Below are 24956 nucleotides of genomic sequence, written 5' to 3'. Positions count from 1 at the left end.
GCTGGCTGCACTGCCTCAGAGTCTGTCTTGTTGTGACCTGCTGTGAGAGTCGTAGGAAGGACTCAGGGAGACCCAGGAAACCTAGAAATGGTGAGTGTGCGTTACCCGGGTGCAGAGTTGGAGCGAGAGGGGAGGCGGCGTTGGTTGGAGTGAATCCGAACCAGCTGTGGTGGTGTCGGGCCTCCCCGCTGTCAACCCCGGAGCCTGCGGACCCGAGGGGCGTGGCTCGGACCTCAGTCTCCTCCGTCGGGTCGCGTGGCCGGCGGGGCCGGCAGCCAGGACCCCGGGAGTCCTGTCCAGTCACTGCGCGCCCCGACTTCGGCCCCGACCCTGCAGCCCCGCGTCCGCCTCAGAATGTGTTGTGACCCCCGGGGAGGATTGTCAGGGGACCCGCGTGACTCGGTCTCCGTGGTTCGTGCGTGGGAGGAGCTCTGGTGTGTGGAGTCCCCATTCCCTGACTTTTTCCCAGGGGGCTCCCGTTTTCTCTTCAGTTTTCCAGTTATTTGAGTACCAAAAGTCTCAAGTCTACGCCCCTGTCCGCTCAAGCTTAGCTCTTCCTAGGGCTGGCAGTGAGTTCCCTAAATTTTCGGAGTTCACCCTACATCCCCAAGGCCAAATTCCCTCTCAGATTCACAGCATCATTATCAACGCTTTGTCCTCCGTGGTGCGTTTCAAACAGACGCAGTGTTTTAACTGTTTATCATTTTCCTCCCAGAGCCTTGGATGGGTCTTTTTTCCATTTTTTTTTGTCTGTGGCTGTTTTCCACTAGAAGGAAGCAAAGAATAACCACTTGAAACTACTTTGTTCAACAGTTTGGTGCCTCTCCTCCCAGACTCTTTTCTGGGCACAGACGTCTAATTCGTGGAGGTTCCTTTTAAAACTTTCCTGGGTCATGTGTCCTGTCAGGGTTGGCCCTACTTTAAAGATTTAAAGATTGTCACCTTTAAAAGATTTATTCACATATTTAAACGCTAGTTTTCAATCAGAGTAAAATGCATTTAATCAATACAGCTTAAAAGATAGTATAAAACATTTCCCAAGAGGCAAAAGAGGTGAATTTTAGGGAAAAAAAAATTCCAGGATCACATTTCATTTAAAAAGTTTTGTTCTGCTGTTTTTTTCTCCCCCTGGAGCATGTGTAGTAAGTTTCTCAGGACTATTCTTTACTTTTAGGTAATTTCAGATGAAATTCTCTGGTTGTGTGGTGTCTGCTTAGACGTCCAGACCAAGTGTTCAGGTGTGATTAATTATTTACAGACCGATTTCTCACTGTAGAAATAATCACTGACTGACATTTTTTTTTTTTCTCCTGAAAGGAGTAAATATTTCAGGTTTTCTGGTTGAACTAGTGAAAATGCTCTACAGTTTTCTTTCCTCCTTTCCACATAAATGATAGGTTTAAATTGTGTTGCTGGATTGTTCAAACACTAAGTTTGCGTCCATTAAAACATCAAGAGTGTTCTAAAGATACTCCAGTGCAGAGCAGAGGCCTATAGGGGTCAGTGATCCATGCCAAGGCTCCTGTAAAGAGAATGATCTGCAGACCCAGTTATTCTTGTTGGGGAGCAGCCCCCACCCCCTGCCCCGGCAGGTGTCTTACTTATTCGCACCCACAGTGGAAGGAGACTTTATACTGAGGGACGGTCCAGAGCCCTGGAAAGCTGAGGATGTACCTGCACACAGTGGTGGGGACTGATTTCATTTCTGAGGTTGGAGGCCTAAAACTTTCCTGTGCGAGTTCAATCCCTGAATTGAGAAGAGCCCCTGGAGAAGGAAATGGCAACCCACTCCAGTATTCTTGCCTGGAGAACCCCATAGACAGAGGAGCCTTTCTGTCTACAGTCCATGGGGTCACAAAAGAGTTGGACACTGGACGCAAAACTCGGAACTTCAGTTTTGCGTTCACAGTGTAGGTACACTTAGTGTAATGTATGCACATTGAAAGAGGCTGTTATGATCTTGTCTTCTGTGTTGTGGACAAAGGGTTTATGAATTTAATTTAGGTCAGAATCTTAAACTGAATCAGACATAGAGTTTCCTCACTTGTGAGACTAGAACCTAGTAGAGTCTGTGCTTCCGTGTTTTAGGGACACAGGAGAGCGTGTAAAGTGCAGAAGTCATTTTTGTGTCTGCTCAACTGTCCCTACCCTCCTTCTCCAGTGACTAATCTACTCTAGGAACTGTATCTTGGACCCCAAGTCTGGGAATTTGGTCATCTTTCTGAAAGTGGGTTTTTCTTCTGAACTGTAGCAAGAAGGCTACTTATCTGTTTTTATTCCAGTATTTTCTTTGTTTTTTTTAATTACTTTTGTGACAATTTTTAATCTAAAAGTGTTGCGTACCAAATTAAAACACTGTTTTTTTACTCTATATGTGAGACAGCAAAAGAGACACAGATATAAAGAACAGTCTTTTGGACTCTGTGGGAGAAGGCAAGGGTGGGATGATTTGAGAGGGTAGCATTGAAACGTGTATATTATCATATGTGAAGCGGATCGCTGGTCCAGGTTCAATACATGAGACAGGGTGCTCAGGGCTGGTGCACTGGGATGACCCTGGGAGATCGGATGGGAAGGGAGGTAGGAGGGGGGTTTTGGATGGGGAACACATGTGCACCTGTGGCTGATTCATGGCAAAAGTCACTACAATATTGTAAAGTAATTAGCCTCCAATTAAAATAGATTAATTAATTTTTTAAAAAATTAAAGCACTGTTTTTAATGATTTATAGCAGAATAAATTATTTTATAAAATTAATATGTCCTTTTTTAAATTAATTTTTTTTGGCCACACCACTTGGTGTGGGGGATCTTAGTTCCTGGACTAGGGATCAAACCCATACCCCCTGCATTGGAAGTGTGGAGTCTTAACCACTGGACTGCCAGGGAAGTTCCTAATATGTTTTTTAAACTATTTAATTTCTCCTGATGGATACATGTATATGTATGGCTGAGTCCCTTCACTGTTCACCTGAAACTATCACAAATTGTTAATCAGCTTATACCCCAATATAAAAAGTTTAAAAAGAACTTTACCATTTCTCCTTTTAAAATGAGTTTCCTCCTGCAAGTTCTCCAGGTTTATTGCATCAGGGAGGTTGTGTGTGTGTGTGTGTGTGTGTGTGTGTGAATGTGTGTGTGAGTGAGAGGTGGTCCTCCTTTGTTCTGGGATTGATTCAAAGCCGGGTAGAGTTCCAGTGCATGAAAAACTCTACAGTTCTACCATAAGGAAGTTTAATAAGCCAATACAATTTCCAGGCACTTTTTCAAAAATTGTTAAATTTTCACATAAATACTGGAATCTCAAAATCAGTCATTTGAAATATGTTTCTTTCTTAGCTAAACGTTGCAGTCCTTTGATTCTAGTTTCCATTAGCTTTGGGGCTTTTAATGTGTAAGTTAATTGAGAGATACGCTGTAAGTAAAGCAAGAAAATTCTGGAACCAACTAGAATTTTGTTCCATTAAGGCAAAGAGAGCCTCAGTATGAGATGGGTGTGTTTAAGTGCTCAAATGTTTTTTCCATTAAAGAAAATTTTTTATTATACAATTTTTAAAGGTTATACTCCATTTACAGTTACTACAAAATACTGGCTATATTCCCCATGATGTACAATATATCCCTGTACCCTGTCTTACAACCAAATTATTTTGTGACTCCCACTTCCCTAATTGCCCTTGCATTGCCCCCATCAACCCCGTAACCACTAGTTTATTTTCTGTATCTGTGAGTCTGCTTCTTTTTTGTAATATTCACTAGTTTTTCGTGTTTCTTAGATTCCACATGATGTCATAAAGTATTTTTCTTTCTCTGTCTGACTTATTTCACTTAGCATAATGCCCTCCTGTCCCTAGACATTTAGAAGGCCATGCTATTCCTAAAGCAAATGAATTCTTGTTTTAATGAATGTGAGGAAAAAGCCATTGAATTTATATTTTTGTTGATATGAAGAAAACACTTTAAAGCTTATATATACATCTTTTAAGTCTATTTCTGGGTTTAATTCCAAACCCCTAATGTTTTATATTATGCCACTCGTTCCTGAAAATATCCCCAGTATGAAATATAGTGGAGGGACAAACTATAATGTTCTTGTCCTTTTAGTTAGAAGGGGATTTGTAAATATTTTATGGTATGCAGTTTTATATCTGTTAGCATTTAAAGGGTTAAATCTTGGAGTGGTTTCCTATGTAGAAAAGTTAAGATTAATTTTAAAAAGCAAAAATTAATTTAAAATAATGTTAAGCATAGGAAAATAAGATGTATATCAGTTTCTCTCCTGATTTTAAATAATGCATGTGAAAGTTAAAAATATTTCTAAAATGGGAAACTAGCTTAGGACTCTCAGCCCGCATGTCCTCCTCCACCCCTGTACTCTTACTCCACCCAGGCACAAATATCCAGTTCTGATTGCTTCTTGATCATCCTGTTGATGTTTCTTTATATGGAAACAAGCCAGTGCAGATGCATGTTTTTCTTACCTGGCTTTGGTTCTTATAATGAGTAGTCAGGTTCCACATACTTGATGTTTGACTAGTACTGAAAGATAAGCCTCACCGCTCCCATTTCCCCTAGTCCTTCTTACCTGGACAGGCTGATAAGAAAGCCTGGGGGCTCCTGCTCTGTGGGCTGCCGGTGGCTTGTGCCCTGGGTGGCATCATTGACCCCACCAAACCTGGGTTCTATATACAGAGGGCACCAGCTGACAGTGTGTCCTGTGGGAGCAGAATGAGGACAGGACCCTCCTGGTGATCCTTAGTCCAGGGCTTGGATGGAACCTGTCTGTGTTTTAGTGCAGGTGTGACTGAGGCTGGGTTCACCCAGGCCTTGGAGGGGTGGGATCTTCGGGGGTTACTTGGCTGATTATACCCTGTGAGTGAGGTGAACCCCTCAGATGATCTCTCTGCAAAGATTATTTCAGAGAAAGAGAAGCGAGAGTAAAAGCAGCCAGTAGGTGGCAGGCTGAGTCCATTCCTAATACCAGAGGGCTCCCCAGGACCCTTCAGTACCTCTGCTGTTGCTGCACCTGCCAGAAGCACCTGCAACAAAGATGCTGACCCTCTGAGTTAGGTGGGCAACACCTATAGCCTCACTGTGGCACAGAAAAGGGGTTAATTTAAACCAATTTAAGCCTGGGGTACTTAATTTCTATAACGTAACCAGTTGTCATGAAGGAGGCCTCTGACCCTGATGGCACTGGTGTGAGGCTCTCTAGAGGAAAAAAATTATCAATGTTAGGGTAGAAAGGACACTCTCTCCCCCAGAGTATATTCAGTGACCTAAAATACCAAACAAAAAAAGACTGGAGGGAGAGAACCAGAGAAAAAAGGTACTGAAAGAAAGGACTACAGTTTCATTCAATTGTAAATCCAAAATATGCTAGAAGAATTTCCATAGCAAAAAGATAGAAGGGGCCTGCCTGACTTTTGGTCCTCTGTAATACGAGTTTAATATTAACATCTCCTGTATACTGCACTCTAATTCATAAAACTTCATGTAAGTAAACTAGGTTTCAAATTGCAGGTATTTGTAGGGATTCCACTCAATTTAAGCAGTTTACCTCATCATCTCAGGGGAATGACTAAATAAAGTATGAAGGACAAATAGGTATACTTTGCCTTCAGCAGCAGAACTCTTATTGCCTAAATTTCTCATGGTTGTATCACTCATTGTCCCAAAATATCCCATAGTGAGCAGGGAAGCTCTGAACCCATGATTCATTGAGTAAAATTAAATTGTCTTCTACTTCCAAATTGGCAAGACAAAATAAGACTCCACAGACATTACCCAACAGTTAAATTCATTAATATGGCCTGATTTTAAGTTTTAAACAGGGCCTTGAATGTGGTAACCCAAGGACAAAAGAGCAAATAAAACCAAGGAGGGTCCTGGAATGCAGGGACAGAAAAGCCAGTTGCTCATCGTCCTTCCCTTCTCCATGTTGTAACTATTAACGGATTTCAGGTCCTCCTGAGCAATATAACCTGTTTTCCCTCCTACCTCACAGGGAGAAGGTATTTGCCTTACTCTTACCCCACCCAGGATATGTACCTCATCCAATCAGCAAATGACCTGCAAGACCCCTATCCCACTCCTTGTACCCTGGGTATAAAAGTATACTAAGGACCCCTGTTCAACGTTGGTTCTCCCCTGAGCTGGCCTGCTGTTCTAACAGTGTCTCCCACTCTAATAAACTTTATTTCCCTCTCATTCTGCCTCATGTCTCAAAATTCTTTTCCAACCCACACACGGACCTCGACATTGAATTATATTGAAAAACATTATAAAGAAACAAAGGAGAAGTGATAGCCCCCAATTTTCTCCTTTAATAGCCTTATCTGATCTGTCCTTAAACCTGGAAAGAATGAATGATACCTCATAGTGGATTACAACAACCTTGAGCTGTGGTTACATCAAATTAGCCCCTATTCCTAGTCCGTATCATTGTGGATATTACTTACTTCATCCACTCAGTAAACATCTTGCTCTCACAGACTTGATAAGTCTGCTCTGTTGAGTATCTATTTCAACATTCTCTCAGTTGCAGAGGCCTTCCCCTCTGAAGGGGCATCTTTATCTGGTTACCCTCAGAGAACCTCAGCACTTTTGCCATCCTACAGTCTCTGCAGGAAGATTTGAACTGCATGCACTTTGCTTCAGGAACACAGGTATGACATCACACTAAGGACATCTTCCTCTGAGTACATTCATTTCATTTTCATTTAGAATACACAAATATGGAAAAAAGGATCTCGCAAAAAGTGTGTGGACCATTAACCCACGCAATGTGAGGCCCTTAGTTAAGTTTCTGTATGTTTTTCAGTTATCAACTGCTCCCTTCTTTACAATGTGAAGAAATATTTTAGTCATTCTCAGCACCCACAAGGCCTAGTAGGTTCTTTTGGTGTTGGGGAGACAACATATTCCTTATTTAGGAAATTTACTTGAGCCCATTTTTACTATTACTTGGAAATTGGCCCCCACCTTGAGAGCACCCCTACTACAGAAGGCTCTGGATTGTGTTTAAATGACCATACAACAGGCACTCCTGTTAGTTCCCTTGGAGTCTCCCTCAGTATAGAGGATACAGTGGCCTCTTCTTATGCCTCCTACAGTGACCCATGATGGCCTTAAGCTGCCTATAGGTTTCTGGTGCAAAGAACTGCCTTAGAAGTACGATTATCACCATGTACTAGGCTCTCTTGAAAACTGAGATTCTCACAAGTGTAATAGAATGCAGTGAACACACAGCCATTGCTGTGCTTGTCATTACTGCTCACCCTGTTACCAGGCAACGGTTCTGCTCAGCATTTGGTTGGTGCCTCAGTGGGCCTCACCTACAAGCAACCAATTGTGGATGAGCAACCATTAGCAGTCCTGCTCAGTCATTGGTCAATACTGCAGTGGGCCCTGCCCACAAGTAACAGTCAATAAGGGACCCCTGGGGAAGGAATTCAGGCACCCCTGGTGGCTCAGATGGTAAAGGATCTACCTGCAATGTAGGAGACCTGGGTTGGATCCCTGGGTGAGGAAGAGCCCCTGGAGAAGGGAATGGCTACTCACCCAGCATTCTTGCCTGAAGAATTCCATGCACAGAGGAGGCTGGCGGGCTACAGTCCATGGAGTCACAAAGAGTGGATTGTGACTCAGCAGCTAACTTAAAGGGAAGGGATTCAGCCATTGGTCTGTGGTATGGTGGTCATCAGATGGAGAGTGAGGTAAGAGGTGGATTCTGGCCTTCTCCTGGAAGCCCTTCAGCTCACTGGGCCTTGGGCCAGCAAGTGAGCTGGGGCCCAGGGAACAGGCTGGAGGATGTGTCCTGTGAGGCTCCAGTTGTTTTTCAGTCCCTCAGTCATGTCCAACTGTTTGCAACCCCATGGACTGCAGTATGCCAGGCTTACCAGTCCATCACCAACTCCCGGAGCTTGCTCAAACTCACGTCCATTGGGTCAGTGATGCCATCAACCATCTCATCCTCTGTCATCCACTTCTCCTGCCTTCAATCTTTCCCAGCATCAGGGTCTTTTCTAGTGAGTCAGTTATTTGCATCAGGTGGCCAAAGTATTGGAGTTTCAGCTTCAGCATCAGTCCTTCCAGTGAATATTCAGGACTGATTTCCTTTAGGATAGACTAGTTGGATCTGCAGTCCAAGGGACTCTCAAGAGTCTTCTCCGACACCACAGTTCAAAAGCATCAGTTATTCAGTGCTCAGCCTTCTTTGTGGTTCAACTCTCACATCCATACATGACTACTGGAAAAATCATAGCTTTGACCTTTGTTGACAAAGTAATGTCTCTGCCTTTTAATATGCTGTCTAGATTTGTCATAACTTTTCTTCCAAGGAGCAAGAGTCTTTTAATTTCATGGCTGAAGTCACCATCTACATTGATTTTGGAGCCCAAAAAAGTGAAATCTGTCACTGTTTTGATTGTTTACCCATCTATTTGCCATGAAGTGATAGGACCGGATTCCGTGATCGTAGTTTTTTGAATGTTGAGTTTTAAGTCAGCTTTTTCACTCTTTCACCTTCATCAAGAGACTCTTTAGTTCCTCTTTGCTTTCTACCATAAGGGTGATATCATCTGCATATCTGAGGTTATTGATATTTCTCCCAGCAATCTTGATTACAGCTTGTGCTTCATCTCCCCTGGTATAATATACTCTGCATGTATGTTAAATAAGCAGGGTGACAATATACAGCCTTGATGTATTCCTTTCCTAGTTTTGAACCAGTCCGTTTTTCCATGTCTGGTTCTAACTTGCTTCTTGACCTGCATACAGGTTTCTCAGGAGGCAGGTAATATGGTCTGGTATTCACATCTCCTTAAGAATTTTCCACAGATTGTTGTGATCCACACAGACTAAAGCTTTAGCATAGTCAGTGAACCAGATGTTTTTTTTGGAATTCTTTTTCTATAATACAGTGGATGTTGGCAATTTGATTGCTGGTTCCTCTGCCTTTTCTAAATCCAGATTGAACATCTGAAAGTTCTTGGTTCACATACTGTTAAAGCCTAACTAGGAGAATTTTGAGCATTATTTTGCTAGCATGTGAAATGAGTGCAATTGTGTGGTAGTTAGAGCATTCTTTGACATTGGCCCTTCTTTGGTGTTGGAATGAAAAGTGACCTTTTCCAGTCCTGTGGCCACTGCTGAGTTTGCCAAATTTGCTGGCAGATTGGGTGCCGCACTTTCACAGCATCACCTTTTAGGATCTGAAATAGCTTACCTGGAATTCCATCAACTCCACTAGCTTTGTTTGTAGTGATGCTCCCTAAAGCCCACTTGGCTTCACACTCCAAGATGTCTGGCTCTAGGTGAGTGATCACACCATCGTGGTTATCCAAGTCATTAAGATCTTTTTTGTATAGTTCTTCTGTGTATTCTTGCCACCTCTTCCTAATATCTTCTGCTTCTGTTACGTCCATACCGTTTCTGTGCTTTATTGTGCCCGTCTTTGCATGAAATGTTCCCTTGTTCTCTAATTTTCTTGAAGAGATCTCTAGTCTTTCCCATTATTGTTTTCCTCTGTTTCTTTGCATTGTTCACTTAGGAAGGCTTTCTTATCTCTCTTTGCTATCCTTTGGAAATTTACGTTCAGATGGATGTATCTTTCTTTTTCTCCTTGCCTTTTCTCTCTTTTTCTCAGATATTTGTAAGGCCTCCTCCAAAAACCATTTTGCCTTCTTGCATTTCTGTTTTTTGGGGATGGTTTTGATCACCACCTCTTGTACAGTGTCATGAACCTCCGTCCGTAGTTCTTCAGGCACTCTGTCTATCAGATCTAATCCCTCGAATCTATTTGGTGGGGCTCCAGAGCCCTCACTAAAGCCACTCACTAAAGCTAGTCTTGGCCCAGGCCTTGAGGCAACAGTGAACCTCTCCCACCTCTTGCCTCTGTGACCTAATAGTAGCAGTGGCAGTCTGCCTGGGTCACAGTCTGTGGGACCTGGTCTCCCCCGTCTTTGGGCAACCTAAGGGCTATTGGGTTCGGTGCCTGGCTCCCTCAGTGATGACATTTGGGCAGCCTGGGAACCTGGCCCCAAGCTGCCAAGTGAGAGCTACCTCCTCTTAGCCAGGACCAGGACCCCAGAGGGTGAAAGCTTTGCCTTGGGACCTTGCTTTTTCTTGTCAGAAGAAAGAATAACATTCATTTGGTAGAGATTTACAAGAACGTTATTGCCTGATCCTGACCTAACTTCAGGAACAAAGGATCTGACACCAACAAGTTTGCAACAACTAATCAGGCCTCTCCCTCACCTTTCTTATAAAAGGGCTTTGCTGAAAGCTTTTAGTAACTTTGAGGTTCTTGAGCGGCCCATCTCTTTGCATAGCTCTGTTATAAACTTTTCTCTGTTCCAAATTCCAGTGTTTTAGTATTGTTTGGCCTCACTGTGCATCAGGCACACAGACTTGCATTTTTTGAGAACATAGCACTAAGCAGGAGAAGGCAATGGCACCCCACTCCAGTACTCTTGCCTGGAAAATCCCATGGATGGAGGAGCCTGGTAGGCTGCAATCCATGGAGTCGCTAAGAGTCGGGCCCGACTGAGCGACTTCACTTTCACTTTTCACTTTCATGCATTGGAGAGGGAAATGGCAACCCACTCCAGTGTTCTTGCCTGGAGAATCCCAGGGACAGAGGAGCCTAGTGGGGTGTTGTCTGTGGGGTCGCACAAAGTCGGGCACAACTGAAGCAACTTAGCAGCAGCAGCAGCAAGCACTGAGCATGTGATCCTCTGCTAAGCTGCTCATGATGCCTGTGACCTTGGAAACAGCACCCCATCGGGTCAGCATGCCTACCAACACCTCCATGTGACATGATGATGTCACATCTCTCCTCGCCTGAGTCTCCTGCAGAAGGAGGCCTCTTCTACTCATTCCCTTAAAAGTTGCTGCAGTGTTGGGAAAGGTCCCCATTCTCCCAGATGGAGTCTTACCTGGGGTTAATTGAAGGCTCAGTTCTGGGGTATATGCAAGACTGTAAGGAAGACAATATGCATTCCTGCAGGACAAGTTCAGAAGAGAGTTGGTGCTCTGCATCCCTTATTTATGATATCCCTGATAAAAAAAATCCAAACCCCAGGGTCACACAGCTACCCAAACATCCGGCAGTTATCTTGATACTGGCCCAAAACTGGCCTTACCTACTTGTATTCACAGATTCTTGGACACTTGTCTAAGAGTTGCCCCCTTTGTAGTAAAAAGAACTTTAAGAACCTCTGAACTCAATAGATAACCCAAAATATAAATCAAGGTAATACTTTTTAAATATATATGTATTTATTTGGGGCTGTATTGGGTCTTAGTTGCAGCACGTGGGATCTTCATTGCATCAGGTGGGATCTTTCTTTGTGATGTGTAGGCTCAGTAGGTGTGTGGGATCTTAGTTCCGTGACCAGGAATTGAGCTCATGTCCCACACATTGCTCAGCAGATTCTTAACCGCTGGACCACCAGGGAAGTCACAAGGTAACTCTCTTCTGTGCATGTACTAGTGGCGCACTATTCACGGTCTTGCCAGGACACTTCTCATCCACATTAGAGTTCTGGAGATGTTGATAGTAACCATGGCGCTTCTCAGAATATGCTGTGCAGTTCTGTCCAACAGGGCATTCAGTGGAAGTTTCACCTCTCTTACTGGTCTTAGGCTCATGGAGCACCATGCTGCCTTATTGAATAAATGCAAATCAGTTGGATGAAAGGTATCCTGTTTTAGTCATCAGTCAGTCATCAGGGGTAATGGGTTTGTCTTCATCTTTTTTTTTTTCTAGTACACTTCAGTTTTTTTAGGGCAGTTTTAAGTTTATAGGAAAATTGATCAGAAAGTATAGAGAAATGTATCAGAAAGTATACATAACCCCTCTGCATCCACACTTTGCACTATATTGCTTTTTATTTCTTATTTGACCGTGGTACATTTGTTAAACTTGCTCAGCAAATAGTGAGCATTGTTTGTTATCATAAATGGATGTTGGTTGGTGTCAAATCCTTTCTCATGCTTATTTCTCCTTCCTTTTATTTCTGAGTTAGTAATTTCTGTTTTCCTTCTTCATTGTCTTGACTGGCTGTTTATCATTTTACTAAATTAATATTTTCAAAGGATTACCTTTGGGATTTGAAAACTAGAAGAGTGTTTTTTTCTTTCAAAACTTGAAATACAAGGATACCTCAAATTGGGGGTTCTGTTCAGGACCACTGCAATAAAGTAAGTCACACTCATTATTTGGTTTCCCAGTGCATATAAAAAAAAAAACTATATCATAGCTTATTAAGTATGCAGTAGCATTATGTCTAAAAAGCAATTTATATAGCTTTATTGCTAAAAAATGTTAACGATCATCTGACAACGTAGGGTTTCCACAAACTACAGTGAAACACAATAAAATGAAGTATGCCTGTATAGCATTTCAGTCCACTCTCTTCTTCCTTGTATGGTTTCTGAAAACATGTCTGATTTAATTCAAATCTTTTTTTCTCTGTGCAAATCAAAACTGCATTTAGGTACCACCTCACACCAGTCAGAATGACCATCATTAAAGAGACTACAAATAAAAAGTGCTAGAGAGGATATGGAGAACTGGGAACCTTCCTGCGCTGTTGCTAGGAATGTAAATTGGTGCAGCCTCTATGGAAAACAGTATGGAGGCACAAATGTATACACACACACAATGCAATACTATTCAGTTGTAAAGAAAGAATAAATAATGCCATTTGCAGTAACATGGATGGACCTAGAGGTTATCATACTGAGTAAAGTAAGTCAGAAAGAAAAAGACAAATATCATATGATATTACTTACATGTGGAATCTAAAATATGACACAAATGAACTTATCTATGAAACAGAAACAGACTCATGGATACAGAGAACAGACTGTGATTGCCAAGGCAAAGAGAGAGTGGAGACAGATGAATTGGGAGTTAGGGATTAGCAGATGCAAGCTATTAAATATAGAATGGGCAAACAGCAAGATCCTACTCTATAGCACAATGAACTGTATTCAGTAATCAACCATTGTGGCTCAGCTAGTAAAGAGTCTGCCTGCAATGTGGGAGACCTGGGTTTGGTCCCTGGGTTGGGAAGATCCCCTGGGGAAGGGAAAGGCTACCCATTCCAGTATTCTGGCCTGGAGAATTCCATGGACTGTATAGTCCATGGGGTTGCAAAAAGTCGGACCCAACTGAGCATCTTTCACTTTCCAGTCAACCAGAATGGAAAGGAATATGGAAAGAAATGTATATGTATAACTGATTCACTTTGCTATACAGCAGAAATTAACGCAGTGTTGTAAATCAACTGTATTTAAAGTAAATTTTTTTTTTAGATAAGAGATTCATATTTTATTTTTAAATAAATAAATTTTTAAAAGTCTGTGTAAACTAAGGTGTTTCTTCTACATCTTTTCAATATAGTCTTTCTTCCGTGTCAATATGAAATACGTAGGTGTGCATTTTCTTTTTTTATAATTTTCTTTTTATTCATTTGGTTTTGGCTGTGCTGGGTCTTTGTTGCTGTGCAGGATTTCTCTAGTGGTGGCAAGCGGGGGTTCCTCTCGTCGAGGAGCACAGAGTCCAGGGTGCCCGGACTTGAGTAATTGTGGCTTGTGGGCTCAGGAGTTGCAGTTCTTGAGCTCTGGTACCCAGGTTCAATAGTGTCTCCTGTACTGGCAGCCAGACTCTGTTTTATAGAGTGTTTTCTGAACTTGCTGCATTTGTGGTTTGCCATCAATGACTTTTTTAAAATATTTGTTTGGTTTTGGCTCCATTGGGTCTTAGTTGGGATCCATTGCTTCAGCACACAAATTCTCCAGGTGTGGCACACAGGCTAATTGTGGCCTTCAGGCTACATAATGGGCAGGCTTCAGTAGTTGTGGCAAGTGGGCCCTCCAACGCCTGTGCATGGCTTTGCTGCCCTGAAGCATGTAGGATCCTAGTTCCCGACCAGGGATCCAGCTCTTGAACCCCTGCATTGCAAAGTGGATTCCCAACACCTGGACCACCAAGGAAGTCCCCAGGCCTTGTACCTTTATTTTCTCTTTCTCAATTTTGAAAACAGTGGTTTTCCTGTGACTTCAATGCTCTGATGGATCTAAGAAGAGTTATTGATTTCAAATGTTTTTACATTTTTTCTATGAAGTTGGGAATGGCATCCAAGTTCTTTAAACTATTTATCTATTTATTTAGGTCACCTCAGATCTTAGTCATGGCACACAGAATCTTTGTTGTGTTGGGCAGAATCTTTTGTTGCATGCGGTGCTTGGACTCTCTGGTTACGGCACCTGGGCTCAGTAGCTGTGGCACACAGGCCTGGTCGCTCTAAGCCATGTGGGGCCTTAGACACTGACCAGTGATCGAAGCTGCATCCCCTGTACTGCAAGGCGAAGAGCTCCTAACCACTGGGCCGCCAGGGAAGTCCCCCAAGTCCCTTAAATACCAGGCCCAAAACCAGAGTTCTCGGACTCCCATTTTTGATGGTTGACTGCTGTTAACTTTAAAGTCTCACTCCCCCCACCCATTTCTCTTTTTTTCCCCATAGGTTTAATGGGTTTTATAAGTTTACCCCTTCAGTTCCTCTTTGCAGCACCCAGTATTCCTTTGAAACACCAGACAGACTCAGCAGTGGCCAACAGTCAAGTTTAGACCTCCAGAGTTTAAAAGTTCAGGTTCTAAAAGTAAATAAATAAATAAAAGTTCAGGCTGTCTGAGCATTCCATGTTACAGTGGCACTTATCCAAAATTGGTACCTCCCTATTGTTGGGGGAACTTTTAAATGTACCAGTGGAAAAAGCTTTTTCCTCTTTATGAGGAAGAAAGAAAATCATTCCTCAAACCGGGCAGATCTGGCTGTGAGGTCTTTCCTCCTGTCACATCTCTTGTGGGTTTTTTTTTGTGTGTGTGTGTGTTTTTTACAGTGGAGCAAGGGACCAAAATCTCACTTTAGTTACAAGAAACAAGACAGTGATGGCTGGCTATAAAGGGAGTGACCAGAGCAGTGGTCACTTTACCTCCTACATCTAATATTTGTGCTTCACAGAAAAACAAAATTAACAGGTTCACAAAATACAACAGCTAGAATTACAAAACTCCGTTCATACAAGGGCAGTGGAGGGCAGGAAGTGGAAGTGGGAGGGGAAATGGCACAGGGAGAAACAGTATTCAAATCAGTCAAGGCTCGGGGCTGGCAAATGCTAGGAAAAAAAGCTGCAGAAAAACCTGTGGTCCTTTCAGACTCACCAGTGTTTAAAATCCACACTGGTGTCAGGAAGATTCTGCCTTACGTGCACCGGAGAGAAACTCCGGATTCCTCAGAGAGAAGGTAATGTATGCAGGGCCCTTCCCCTCATTTCTCTTTGACCCACACCTCTGCATAGTGATAAGAGTGCCTTTGGTGCTCCTTTCTATTGGCAGTAACAAGACATTAAGCCCTCATAAGATCCTGTTCCTGTGTGTGAACCCAAACCTACCCCCTAATTTTTAAAAGAAGTCCAGACTCCTTTCTCTCTTAAGGCATTTCTTGACTGCTGGAAAAGTAGGCCTTACTTTTCCCAGAGACTTCAATTATGGGAAGTAAATCCTTTCATACACTATTGGCACTGTGTGCTGTCATCAGCGAAGGGATTCATATGTTCAGTGGTCAAGCCATCATACTTCTGTAGATCAGATAGGAGTGTTTGAGAATTAGAGAACTTGAGAGAACAGCCTCTAGAATGGCTGGTTTTGAAACCACTTCTTCTTGCAGTTTGAAAACAGATTTTAGGGTTGTTTGGAGGAAAGCACTGCTGAATCCTTCATTATATTTTAAGGTCAAATTGCCATGAATCCATTGTGATTTTCAATGAACACACTTGCAGTCTGTAGCTCTTAACCTGTTACTCAAGGTCAGCAAAGCACAGGGCACAGTGTTCTGGTTCTGCCATAAAGAGTGCTTCTGGCATATTATCCCACTGTGTGTGACTTTGTGTTCTTCTGAGCAGCCCCAAGGTGCATGAGTATAGGGAATTTGTGGTCTAAGTTGTGGCATCTTCCTAGTATCTGACTTCTAAATACCAAATAACTTTCAAGTCCATAAAATCGGAGAGAGAAAGGGAGAGCTGAGCCTGTGGTAAATATTACACAAGTTAAAAGCAATACATCCTGGTAGTCAAGATATTTTCATTCCACCAGCTGTATCACTATACTGCTTCTAAAAACCTGGAACTTCAGGACTAAATAGCCAGTTGGATCTTATTAAAAGCTGGATTTCTACTTGTCCTAGACACTCATGTTTGGTGATAGGCATAGAAGTAAAAGTTTCTAGTTCTTCACTATGTTTTTACTTAGTAAAGTTTTATGCAAATTTCACCCTCTGCCTCATAGAGTGCTGTTAATAGTGGGTAATAAGGGAGAGGGAAGTTTTCCTCACAAGGAATCCATGATCTTAAAATGATAATATTTGTTTCATGTGTGTAGCATTTCTGTCATTTCCCAACATGCTTGTACCCTGCGATGTGACAGAAATAATATCTGATGAGATCACGATAAACTGTGTAAATAATTTGCATGTTTTCATGATGCTGTTAAACTTATGAGGAAGTAAGTGTGGACAGAGAGTACGTTTCTCATAATCAAGCCAGAGAATAAATGTTTGGAGTTGACAGGCTCATACATAAAATGAGTCTTCATATAAATGGTGTATAGATGTCCAGGGCTGTTAGTCTCACACATCCTCCTATGCACACATTTGGGATGCTTTAGGATTCAGTGACCTTTGAGGATGTGGCTGTGAACTTCACCCTGGAAGAGTGGGCTTTCCTGGATCCTTCACAGAAGAAGCTCTATAGAGATGTGATGTGGGAAACCTTGAGGAACCTGATCTCAATAGGTGAGGATGACAATTTGCCTTTACTTTGTTAATTAGTAACAACAAGTGTTTCTTACTTATTGCTCCAAGATATTAAATGTGCAAATGCAGAATATTGTTAAATAAAACTAGGCAAGGTCACAGCCAACAATGGATATAGAATCTAGTCATTTTTCTATAACTAATAATATTTTGGAATCATTTTCCTTGATCTGCAATTTAGGAGAAAAATGGGAAGATCATGACATTGAAGATCAGTACAAAAATCAGGGGAGAAAATTAAGGTAAGTCGTACCCACAATATAATATAGTAACTCATGTGAGTATTCTGTTATATTATGAAATTTTAAAAAGATGAAATAACTAGTGCACCAAATTTAGTTATTCTTGGAAAATTTTCACCAAAATTACTTATGTGACATAGATGTTCAGTGTTTACAAAATAGTTCAACACTTTAAATAAATTCTCTATATGAATTGTCACTGCTTTGATGATTGCAAGAGCATTTCTTATATTAAACTTGAAACCATTCAGACAAGGCATAAAACCTACACTATTGCTATAAGTGATAAAAAATGTACTTCAAATGTCCTACTAAGTATAAAATTGTTAATAAAGAACTCATTAATAATGTACTCCTTGTTTGCTTGTTTGTTTCCCACAGAAGTCATGTAGTTGAAAGACTCTGTGAAAGTAAAGAGGGTAGTCAGTGTGGAGAAAACTTCAGCATTATTCCAAACTTCAATCTGAGCAAGAAAACTAATAGGATGAAACCACGTGAATGCAGTGTATGTGGAAAAGTGTTTACACGTCATTCATCCCTTAAGAGACATATGAGATATCACACTGAACGTAAACCACCTGAGTATCAGAAATATGGAGAGAAGCCATATAGATGTAAGGAATGTGGTAAAGCCTTTGGCTATCTCCAATTTTTGGAGACCCATGAGAAAAACCACAATCGAGAGAAAAAACATAAATGTGAGGAATGTGGGAAAGCATTCCATTCCCGTGCATCCTTTCAAGCACATGAAAGAATCCACACAGGAGAAAAACCCTATGAATGTAAGGAATGTGGGGAGGCCTTCATGTGGAGCACAGGGTTTCGAAGACACATGGTAACACACACTGGAAATGCTTCATATACATGTAAGGAATGTGGGAAAGCTTTTAATTGTTCCTATTCATTGCGAACACATGAAACAACCCACAGTGGAAAGAAACCCTATCAGTGTAAGCAATGTGGAAAATTCCTTAGATACTATCATACTTTTAGAACACATCAAAGGACTCACACAGGTGAGAAACCCTATGAATGTAAGCAGTGTGGTAAAGCCTTCAGTTGTCCTAGTTCTTTTCGGAAACATGAAAGAATTCATACTGGGGAAAAGCCTTATGAATGTAAGGAGTGTGGGAGAACCTTCAGAGGTCTCTCAAGCCTTCGAGCACACATGATCACTCACACTGGCGATGGACCTTATAAATGTCAGGAATGTGAGAGAGCCTTCATTTCTCCTAGTTCCTTTCGAATACATCAAAGGATTCACACTGGAGAGAAACCCTATGAATGTGAACAATGTGGTAAAGCTTTCAATTACTACAATTCCTTACAGTCACACAGAAGAACTCATACTGGAGAGAAGCCCTATGAATGCAAGGAATGTGGGAAAACCCTGTCCCATCAGCAAACCTTAAAAATACACATGCGGCTGCACACTGGAGAGAAACCCTATGAATGTAAACAATGTGGTAAAGCTTTCAGATATTACCCTTCCTTTCACAAACACAAACAAATTCATACTGGAGGGAAACCCTTCGAATGCAAACAATGTGGTAAAGCCTTCAGTCATTACAATTCCTTACAGTCACATGGAAGAACTCACACTGGAGAGAAACCCTACGAATGCAAGGAATGTGGGAAAGCCCTCTCCCATCACCAAACCTTGAGAGTACACATGAGACTGCACACTGGAGAGAAACCCTATGAATGCTCACAGTGCAGTAGAGCTTTCAGATATTACACTTCCTTCCAAAAGCACAAACGAATTCACACTGAGAAGAAATTTTATGAATAAGGAATATAGAGAAGCCTTTAGTCAACCAACTTCACTTTGAAAATGTTAAAGAAGCCACACTGGAGAGAAAACCTATCAGTGTAAACAAGGTGGGAAAACCTTAAGATATTTTCAAAGTTTGCAAACACATGAAAGGGTTCCCATAGAGTAGAAACCTTGTAAACCATGTGGGAAATCCTGCAAAAATTATACCTCCTTAGAAATGCATGAAAGAATTCATACTGAAAAGAAACCCTGTGACTGTAAGGGATATGGAAAAGCCTTCAGATGTTACCAGAGGTTTTTATTTCTTTTTGATGACTTGAAAAAGATCAGAGTGGAGGGAGTATGGTAAAGCCTTCATTTGTCACAAACCATTTGAAGAGAGTGCACACTGGAGAGATACTGTATAATGTAAAAAAAATGTCAGAAAACTTTCAGTCATTCCAATTCCAAAAGAATGAAAGGACTCACTGGACAAAAACTCCTGAGTTAAACAGTTTCAGAAAGATTTCAATGAGCCCACATCTTTACATGTGAAAACTCACATTGGAAAGAAATATAAGTAATATGAGAAAGCTTGATGAAAATTAATCTATATGTAACAGGAAAAAGTTATTAAAGTTGGAAATACATTGTGTTTATCAATCCTCTTTCTTAAAGTGCACTATTGGACAGTGGATTTCTAGTAATTACTCTCAGAAATGAATATGAGGGAAGATGACTCTGTGAGTCATGTTTCCACAGTGGTACATAAAATTAATAGATAGAACTTTTTCTTTAAATCAGTTTTATTTTCTCTTTTCTTCTTGAAGCCAGTTGGATCATAGGTGAATCAGAGTAAATGCCTAATAATTCAATTAGGTTAAAATTGTTTTATAATGTTTGATTTGCTCTGTGTTAAGGGCCCACTGAGAAATGACAGTTTGGTATTTGGATTTTCCTAACAGCCTTACAGGCAGTTCTCGGATATCTCTAGTCCAATATATATATTTATCTTTCTTACCAAGCTCTTTTGTTGGAGTGAAGAGTATAAGAGCCTTTTAACATTTTCTATGCTAATAAACTGTTCAATAAATATTTGTGTACACCTCACTTATAAATGAATATAGTTTCTATGTGAATAATTATTTTCATATTTATATCTTGCTTTGTATCTTTCCTTCTGACTATAATTTGGTGAATAGACTTGGAATTAAGAAGAGTGGCCTAGGAACTTCCCTGGTGGTCCAGTGGTTAAGAATCTTCCTTGCAATGCAGGGGACCTGGGTTTGATCCTTGCGCAGGGAACTAAGAACCCACATGCCGCAGAGCAACTGAGCCTGTGTGCCTCAGTGAAAGATCCCACATAATGCAATGAAGATCCCCTATGCTCCAACTAAGACCCAGTGCAGCCAAGTAAATAAATAAAAAAGAAGAGAGGTTTATGGTGGGCAACAAAATCTAAAGCTAGAGCTATCCTCTCTGTAGGTAATGTTAGGAATTAGATTTTCCAGAACTCATCCTCTTTATGGTTCCCTGTTAGAGTCCACCAATAGTGTAACTTGCCAGAGATTTGGAAAGCAGAAACAAGGAAGGTATTAGTCATTTCACAGTTACCATATTTAAAGAGAGCCAAACGCATAGGAGCTTCAAGTATACTATCTTCCAGCCCATTTTCTACATTTTTTCCTTCCAGTCAAGTATCCTCAAAACCACCACTAACTGTTCGACATCCATTTTCTGAGATATGTACATGCTGCAACTAAGACCTGATGCAGCCAAATAAATATTTAAATAAAACTTTTTTTTAAAAGAAAAAATACTAGAGCTATTTGTGTCCCCTTTCAAAGTGTTGCGTAAATAAGTAAGCAGGTGTATCTGATAATATGCAGTGCCTGTGGTCTCTGTGGTCAATGGGATATGCCCATGATGTGGGTTCTGATGAATGTTTCTGTCACTCTGCCCCTGCTGTTAGGTCAGTTTTTCAGAGTGGAATAGGCTTTGGTTTCTAAAGATGTTTTGAAGTAAGCAGGCCTAAGTAGGCCTGATTTGGGAAATGATGACTTGGAAATGGTTTGTTCATGGCCATGGAGGGAACTGATGGTGATGCACTTGAATGAGGATGTCCCCAGCAAATTCCGCTTGAGATACACCTTTAGGTTTCAGAACCACAGTATTTCCAAAGATCTGTTTGAGGAAGCTGACTTAGACTCACAGACAGACCTGGGAGCCCTCTCACTTCACTCCTAGTTATGTGATGAAACGAGGAGAGGTGCAGCCCTAGTGGGTGTTCAGACAGAGTTGCAAAAAAGGCCTGTTGTGACCCATGTCCTTCTGCCCCAGTCCTTCAGTTCTTCCTACAAAGAATCTCAGAGTGGTGGGGAAAAAAGTTGAACACTTGAAGTTCAGGAGAGTTTAATATTCTCCTAGCATACAAAGGCATTTGTGTCATTTTCTTTCTTCTTATCTACCTATCTATATATAAGTATAAAAGCTTTATATATATTTATAAAAGTTCACAAAAACTCAGAGCTATTACTTTTGTCTCCTACTCTCACACAACAGATGCTGGAGGTCTAAGCATATGGAAATGAAACCTCGAATAGTAAAACAGGCCAATGAATCACTGATGCACAAGACTTCCAACCACTCCTGCAATAAAAAGACACAAAAGTTCTCATTTCTCCTTTTATACTAAATTAGGATATTACCCAAAGTAATACCCTCTCTCTACAGCTCACCTCAGTTATTCCTTGTATGATTGCCTCTAAACATCCACTATTTTTTTTTTCATGTTTCCACTGGGAAATCAACAGACTTGAGTAGTCATCACTCTATTCATACAATAAACTCAGGATGGGTTTGAACAGTGCAGATGAATGTATTTCCCTAAATAGGATGAACTCCATGCTTTAATAAGGTAAACATTGTTAATTGGTGTGTTAAGCAGCAACATGAAAGTACCAAATACTGTAACAATTCTTAAAAGTTAAAGGTAAATTAAAATCCCCTCGAATGAGGTGGTTAAAAATAAAACCACCACAAACAACATGGCCCAAATCACTAGGAAGTTCTGAGAGCCGATGTCCAAATTCATGAGCACACATTCTGTATACAAAATGTTTAACAGTTGCAAAAATGAAGAGGAACCATGTCTGTATCTTTCTCTTTACAGGGAATCTTTACTGTTAATTACAAGAATGCAGAATTTCTATATTGATGCAACCTGTTTACTGACACAGCTTCCCAGGTGGCTCAGTGGTAAAGAATCTGCCTGCCAATTAGGAGATGCAGATTCGATCCCTGGGTCAGGACGGTCCCCTGGGGAAGGAGATTCAATCCACTCCAGTATTCTTGCCTGAAAAATCCCTTGGACAGAGGGGCCTGGTGGCCTACAGTCCCTGGGGTTGCAAGAGTTGGACATGACTTGGTGACTAAACAATTGCTTACACAGCCAAGGAGTTCCTGAAGAAGTATTAAAGATGTATTAAGTCATAGAAACTCAGTGATCAATAATGACATCACCATTCACTGAGGCGCCTACCCTCAGTGAAAAGATATATATACACCCCAGTTTCCCTATTATCTCACATTATTTTACGTTCCATCAAAGCCTTCATTTCCTAACCATGTCTCTTTTCCCACAAAAATACTATCGGGGCTGCAAGAAGTTGCCTCATGCTGCTGTATCGAAGTCCTACAATGCCTTATTACTTGTGCTAATGGGGCACCTTGGCTCTAAAGTGCACAGCAATATGTGTGTGTGTGCTTAGTCGCTCAGTCGTGTCCGACTCTTCACGACCCCATGGACTGTAGCCTACCAGGCTCCTCTGTCCGTGGGGATTCTCCAGGCAGGAATACTGGAGTGTGTTGCATGCCCTCCTCCAGGGAATCTTCCCAACCCAGGGATCAAACCCAGGTCTCCCACACTGCAGGCGGATTCTTTACCATCTGAGACACCAGGGAAGCTGAGGGATGTTGAAACATTAGCATCAAGAGTATGGTCTCTTGACTGGAACAGTGTCCTGTCTTTCTGTCTTGCTAGGTCTGTGTTCTCTCATAACTTATTGAAACTTTGCCAAAATAAATGAAGCAAAAGAGAAATGAAGGGAAAAACAAGTAACAGTAATTGGAGACTCCAGCATCTCACTTCAATGTTATGTACACAAGTAGGCAAAATATCGACATGAAAATAAAAGACGTGTGAAACACTATAAATACATCTAATGTGATTACAGAACACTGCCCCATGTGTCAAAGAAATCCATAGAGAAGTGCTAAAAGATCCCAAATCAATAATCTTACCTTGTACCTTTTCACACTTGAAAGAATGGGCAACCAACACCACCACTCCCAAGGAGATGAAGGAAATAAAAAAAGAGCAGAAAATAGAGAATAGAAACAGCATACAGAAAATCGAGAAAATCAAAAATGGGTTGTTTGAAAAAAATAAAATTGACAAACCTTTAGCTAGACTGACAGAAAGTGAGAAGAAGAAAATTCCTAAAATCAGACACAGAGACTATTTCACCAACCTTACAGCAATAAAAAGGATTATAAAGAAATTTAGGGGAATTCCAGTGGTTAGGACTCTGTACTTCCACTGCAGGGGTCAGGGGCTTGATCCCTGGTCAGGGAACAAAGATCTCAAATGTCTTGCATTGCGGCCAATAAAACAAAAACATTATAAAGGAATTCAGTGAACAGCAGTATCACAACAAATTAGATAACTTAGATGAAATGGACAAATCTCTAAAAAATAATACATTTTACAGAAAATAAGGGGGAAAGGGGGATTTTCTTATTGTAAGTGTAACAAGTGACCTGGTTGAATTACTAACAAAAAAACTACTCAAAAAGAAAACCCAGAACTAAATGGCTTTACCATAGAATTCCCCAAAGCATTCAAAGTTTTAATGATTTTTCAGAAACCCTCCCCCCAAGTAGAATCAACACAACACTTCAGATTCATTCTATAGGACCAGTATTACTCTGATTCTAAAACCAGACAAAAATGTTGCCAAAAAAATCAAGAAACCAATTTTCCATGTGAAAGTGGATACCATCCAAAAATCGACAATACTAAAAAATACAGTCCAGCATCTTTAACCACAACATGATTAAGTTGGATTTACTTCAGGGATGCTACTGCCCACCAGCCTCCTCTGTCCACGAAATTCTTCAGGCAAGAATACTGGAGTGGGTTGCTATGTGCTCCTCCAGGGGACTTTCCCAACCCAGGATTCAAACCTGCGTCTCCTGTGTCTCCTGCATTGGCAGGGAGATTCTCTACCATTGAGCCACCTAAGAAGCCTTTCAGGGATGCTAGGGTAGGTTAATACCTCAAATTCAACTTATGCAATAAAATGTATTAATACAGTAGAAAGCAGAAATGGTATGATCATCTCAGTAGACTTATATAAAGTATAATTCACCCTCAAACAACATGGGTTTGAACTACACATGTCCACTTGTATGCAGATTTTTTCCAAAGAATATACTGGAAAAAAACTTTGGAGATTTACAACAATTTGAAAAAAAACTTGCAGATAAACCTTGTAGCCCAGAAATACTGAAAAAATTAAGGAAAAGCTAGCTATGTTGGGAATGTATTAAATGTAGATACTAGTTATTTTGTCATTTGCTACCATGAAATATACATATATTTATTATAAAAAGTTAAAATTTATCAAATCTCATATACACGTGGACCATACATGGCACCATTCACAGTTGAGAGAAGTGTAAACATATAGTATCTATCATAACTGCATAAAATTAACTATAGTATATACTCTAGAATTGTAATAAATTCTTTTTTGGCTGTGCTGGGTCTTCATTGGTGCCTGCCAACTTTCTCTAGTTGTGGTGAGTGGAGGCTACTCTCTAGTTGCAGTGCACAGGTTTCTCTTTGTGGTAGCTTCTCTTGTTTTGGAACACAGGCTCTAGAGCACAGGCTTCAGTACTTGTGGGACCAAGGAAGGAATAGTGACTCCTGCATTGGCAGGCAGACACTTAACCACTGGACCACCAGGGAAGTCTTACTGTAATAACTTTGTAGCCACTTCCTGTTGTTCCT

At 41.1% G+C, this 24956-nt stretch overlaps 2 protein-coding genes across 3 annotated transcripts in view; both read left to right on the top strand.

Annotated features, from left to right (window-relative positions):
- LOC110149500 (zinc finger protein 709-like) lies at positions 1-20712 on the top strand. The gene is made up of 4 exons (XM_070463650.1): positions 1-90; positions 16735-16861; positions 17064-17124; positions 17506-20712. Exons 1-4 carry the CDS (start codon positions 88-90, stop codon positions 18914-18916), a joined length of 1602 nt encoding a protein of 533 aa, XP_070319751.1. The 5' UTR covers positions 1-87; the 3' UTR covers positions 18917-20712.
- Positions 4-24956, top strand: part of LOC110149499 (zinc finger protein 791-like) — a 62037-nt gene continuing 37084 nt past the window's right edge. Inside the window, exon 1 of one of the 2 annotated variants that reach the window (XM_070463598.1) lies at positions 4-90. The gene's annotated coding sequence lies outside the window, so the exon portion shown is untranslated. The remainder of the gene's footprint in view (positions 91-24956) is intronic. The other variant, XM_070463616.1, reaches the window with a different exon arrangement.

The sequence above is a fragment of the Odocoileus virginianus genome, chromosome 3 (genome assembly GCF_023699985.2).
Source record: "Odocoileus virginianus isolate 20LAN1187 ecotype Illinois chromosome 3, Ovbor_1.2, whole genome shotgun sequence".
Lineage (NCBI taxonomy): Eukaryota > Metazoa > Chordata > Mammalia > Artiodactyla > Cervidae > Odocoileus > Odocoileus virginianus.
This window is presented reverse-complemented; position numbering and strand designations above follow the sequence as displayed.

Bases quoted from the DNA above. Each gene is read 5' to 3' on its own strand.
- LOC110149500 (XM_070463650.1), top strand. The intron at 16,862-17,063 runs GTGAGGATGACA...TCTGCAATTTAG, and splicing joins GAGGAACCTGATCTCAATAG to GAGAAAAATGGGAAGATCAT. The intron at 17,125-17,505 runs GTAAGTCGTACC...TGTTTCCCACAG, and splicing joins AATCAGGGGAGAAAATTAAG to AAGTCATGTAGTTGAAAGAC.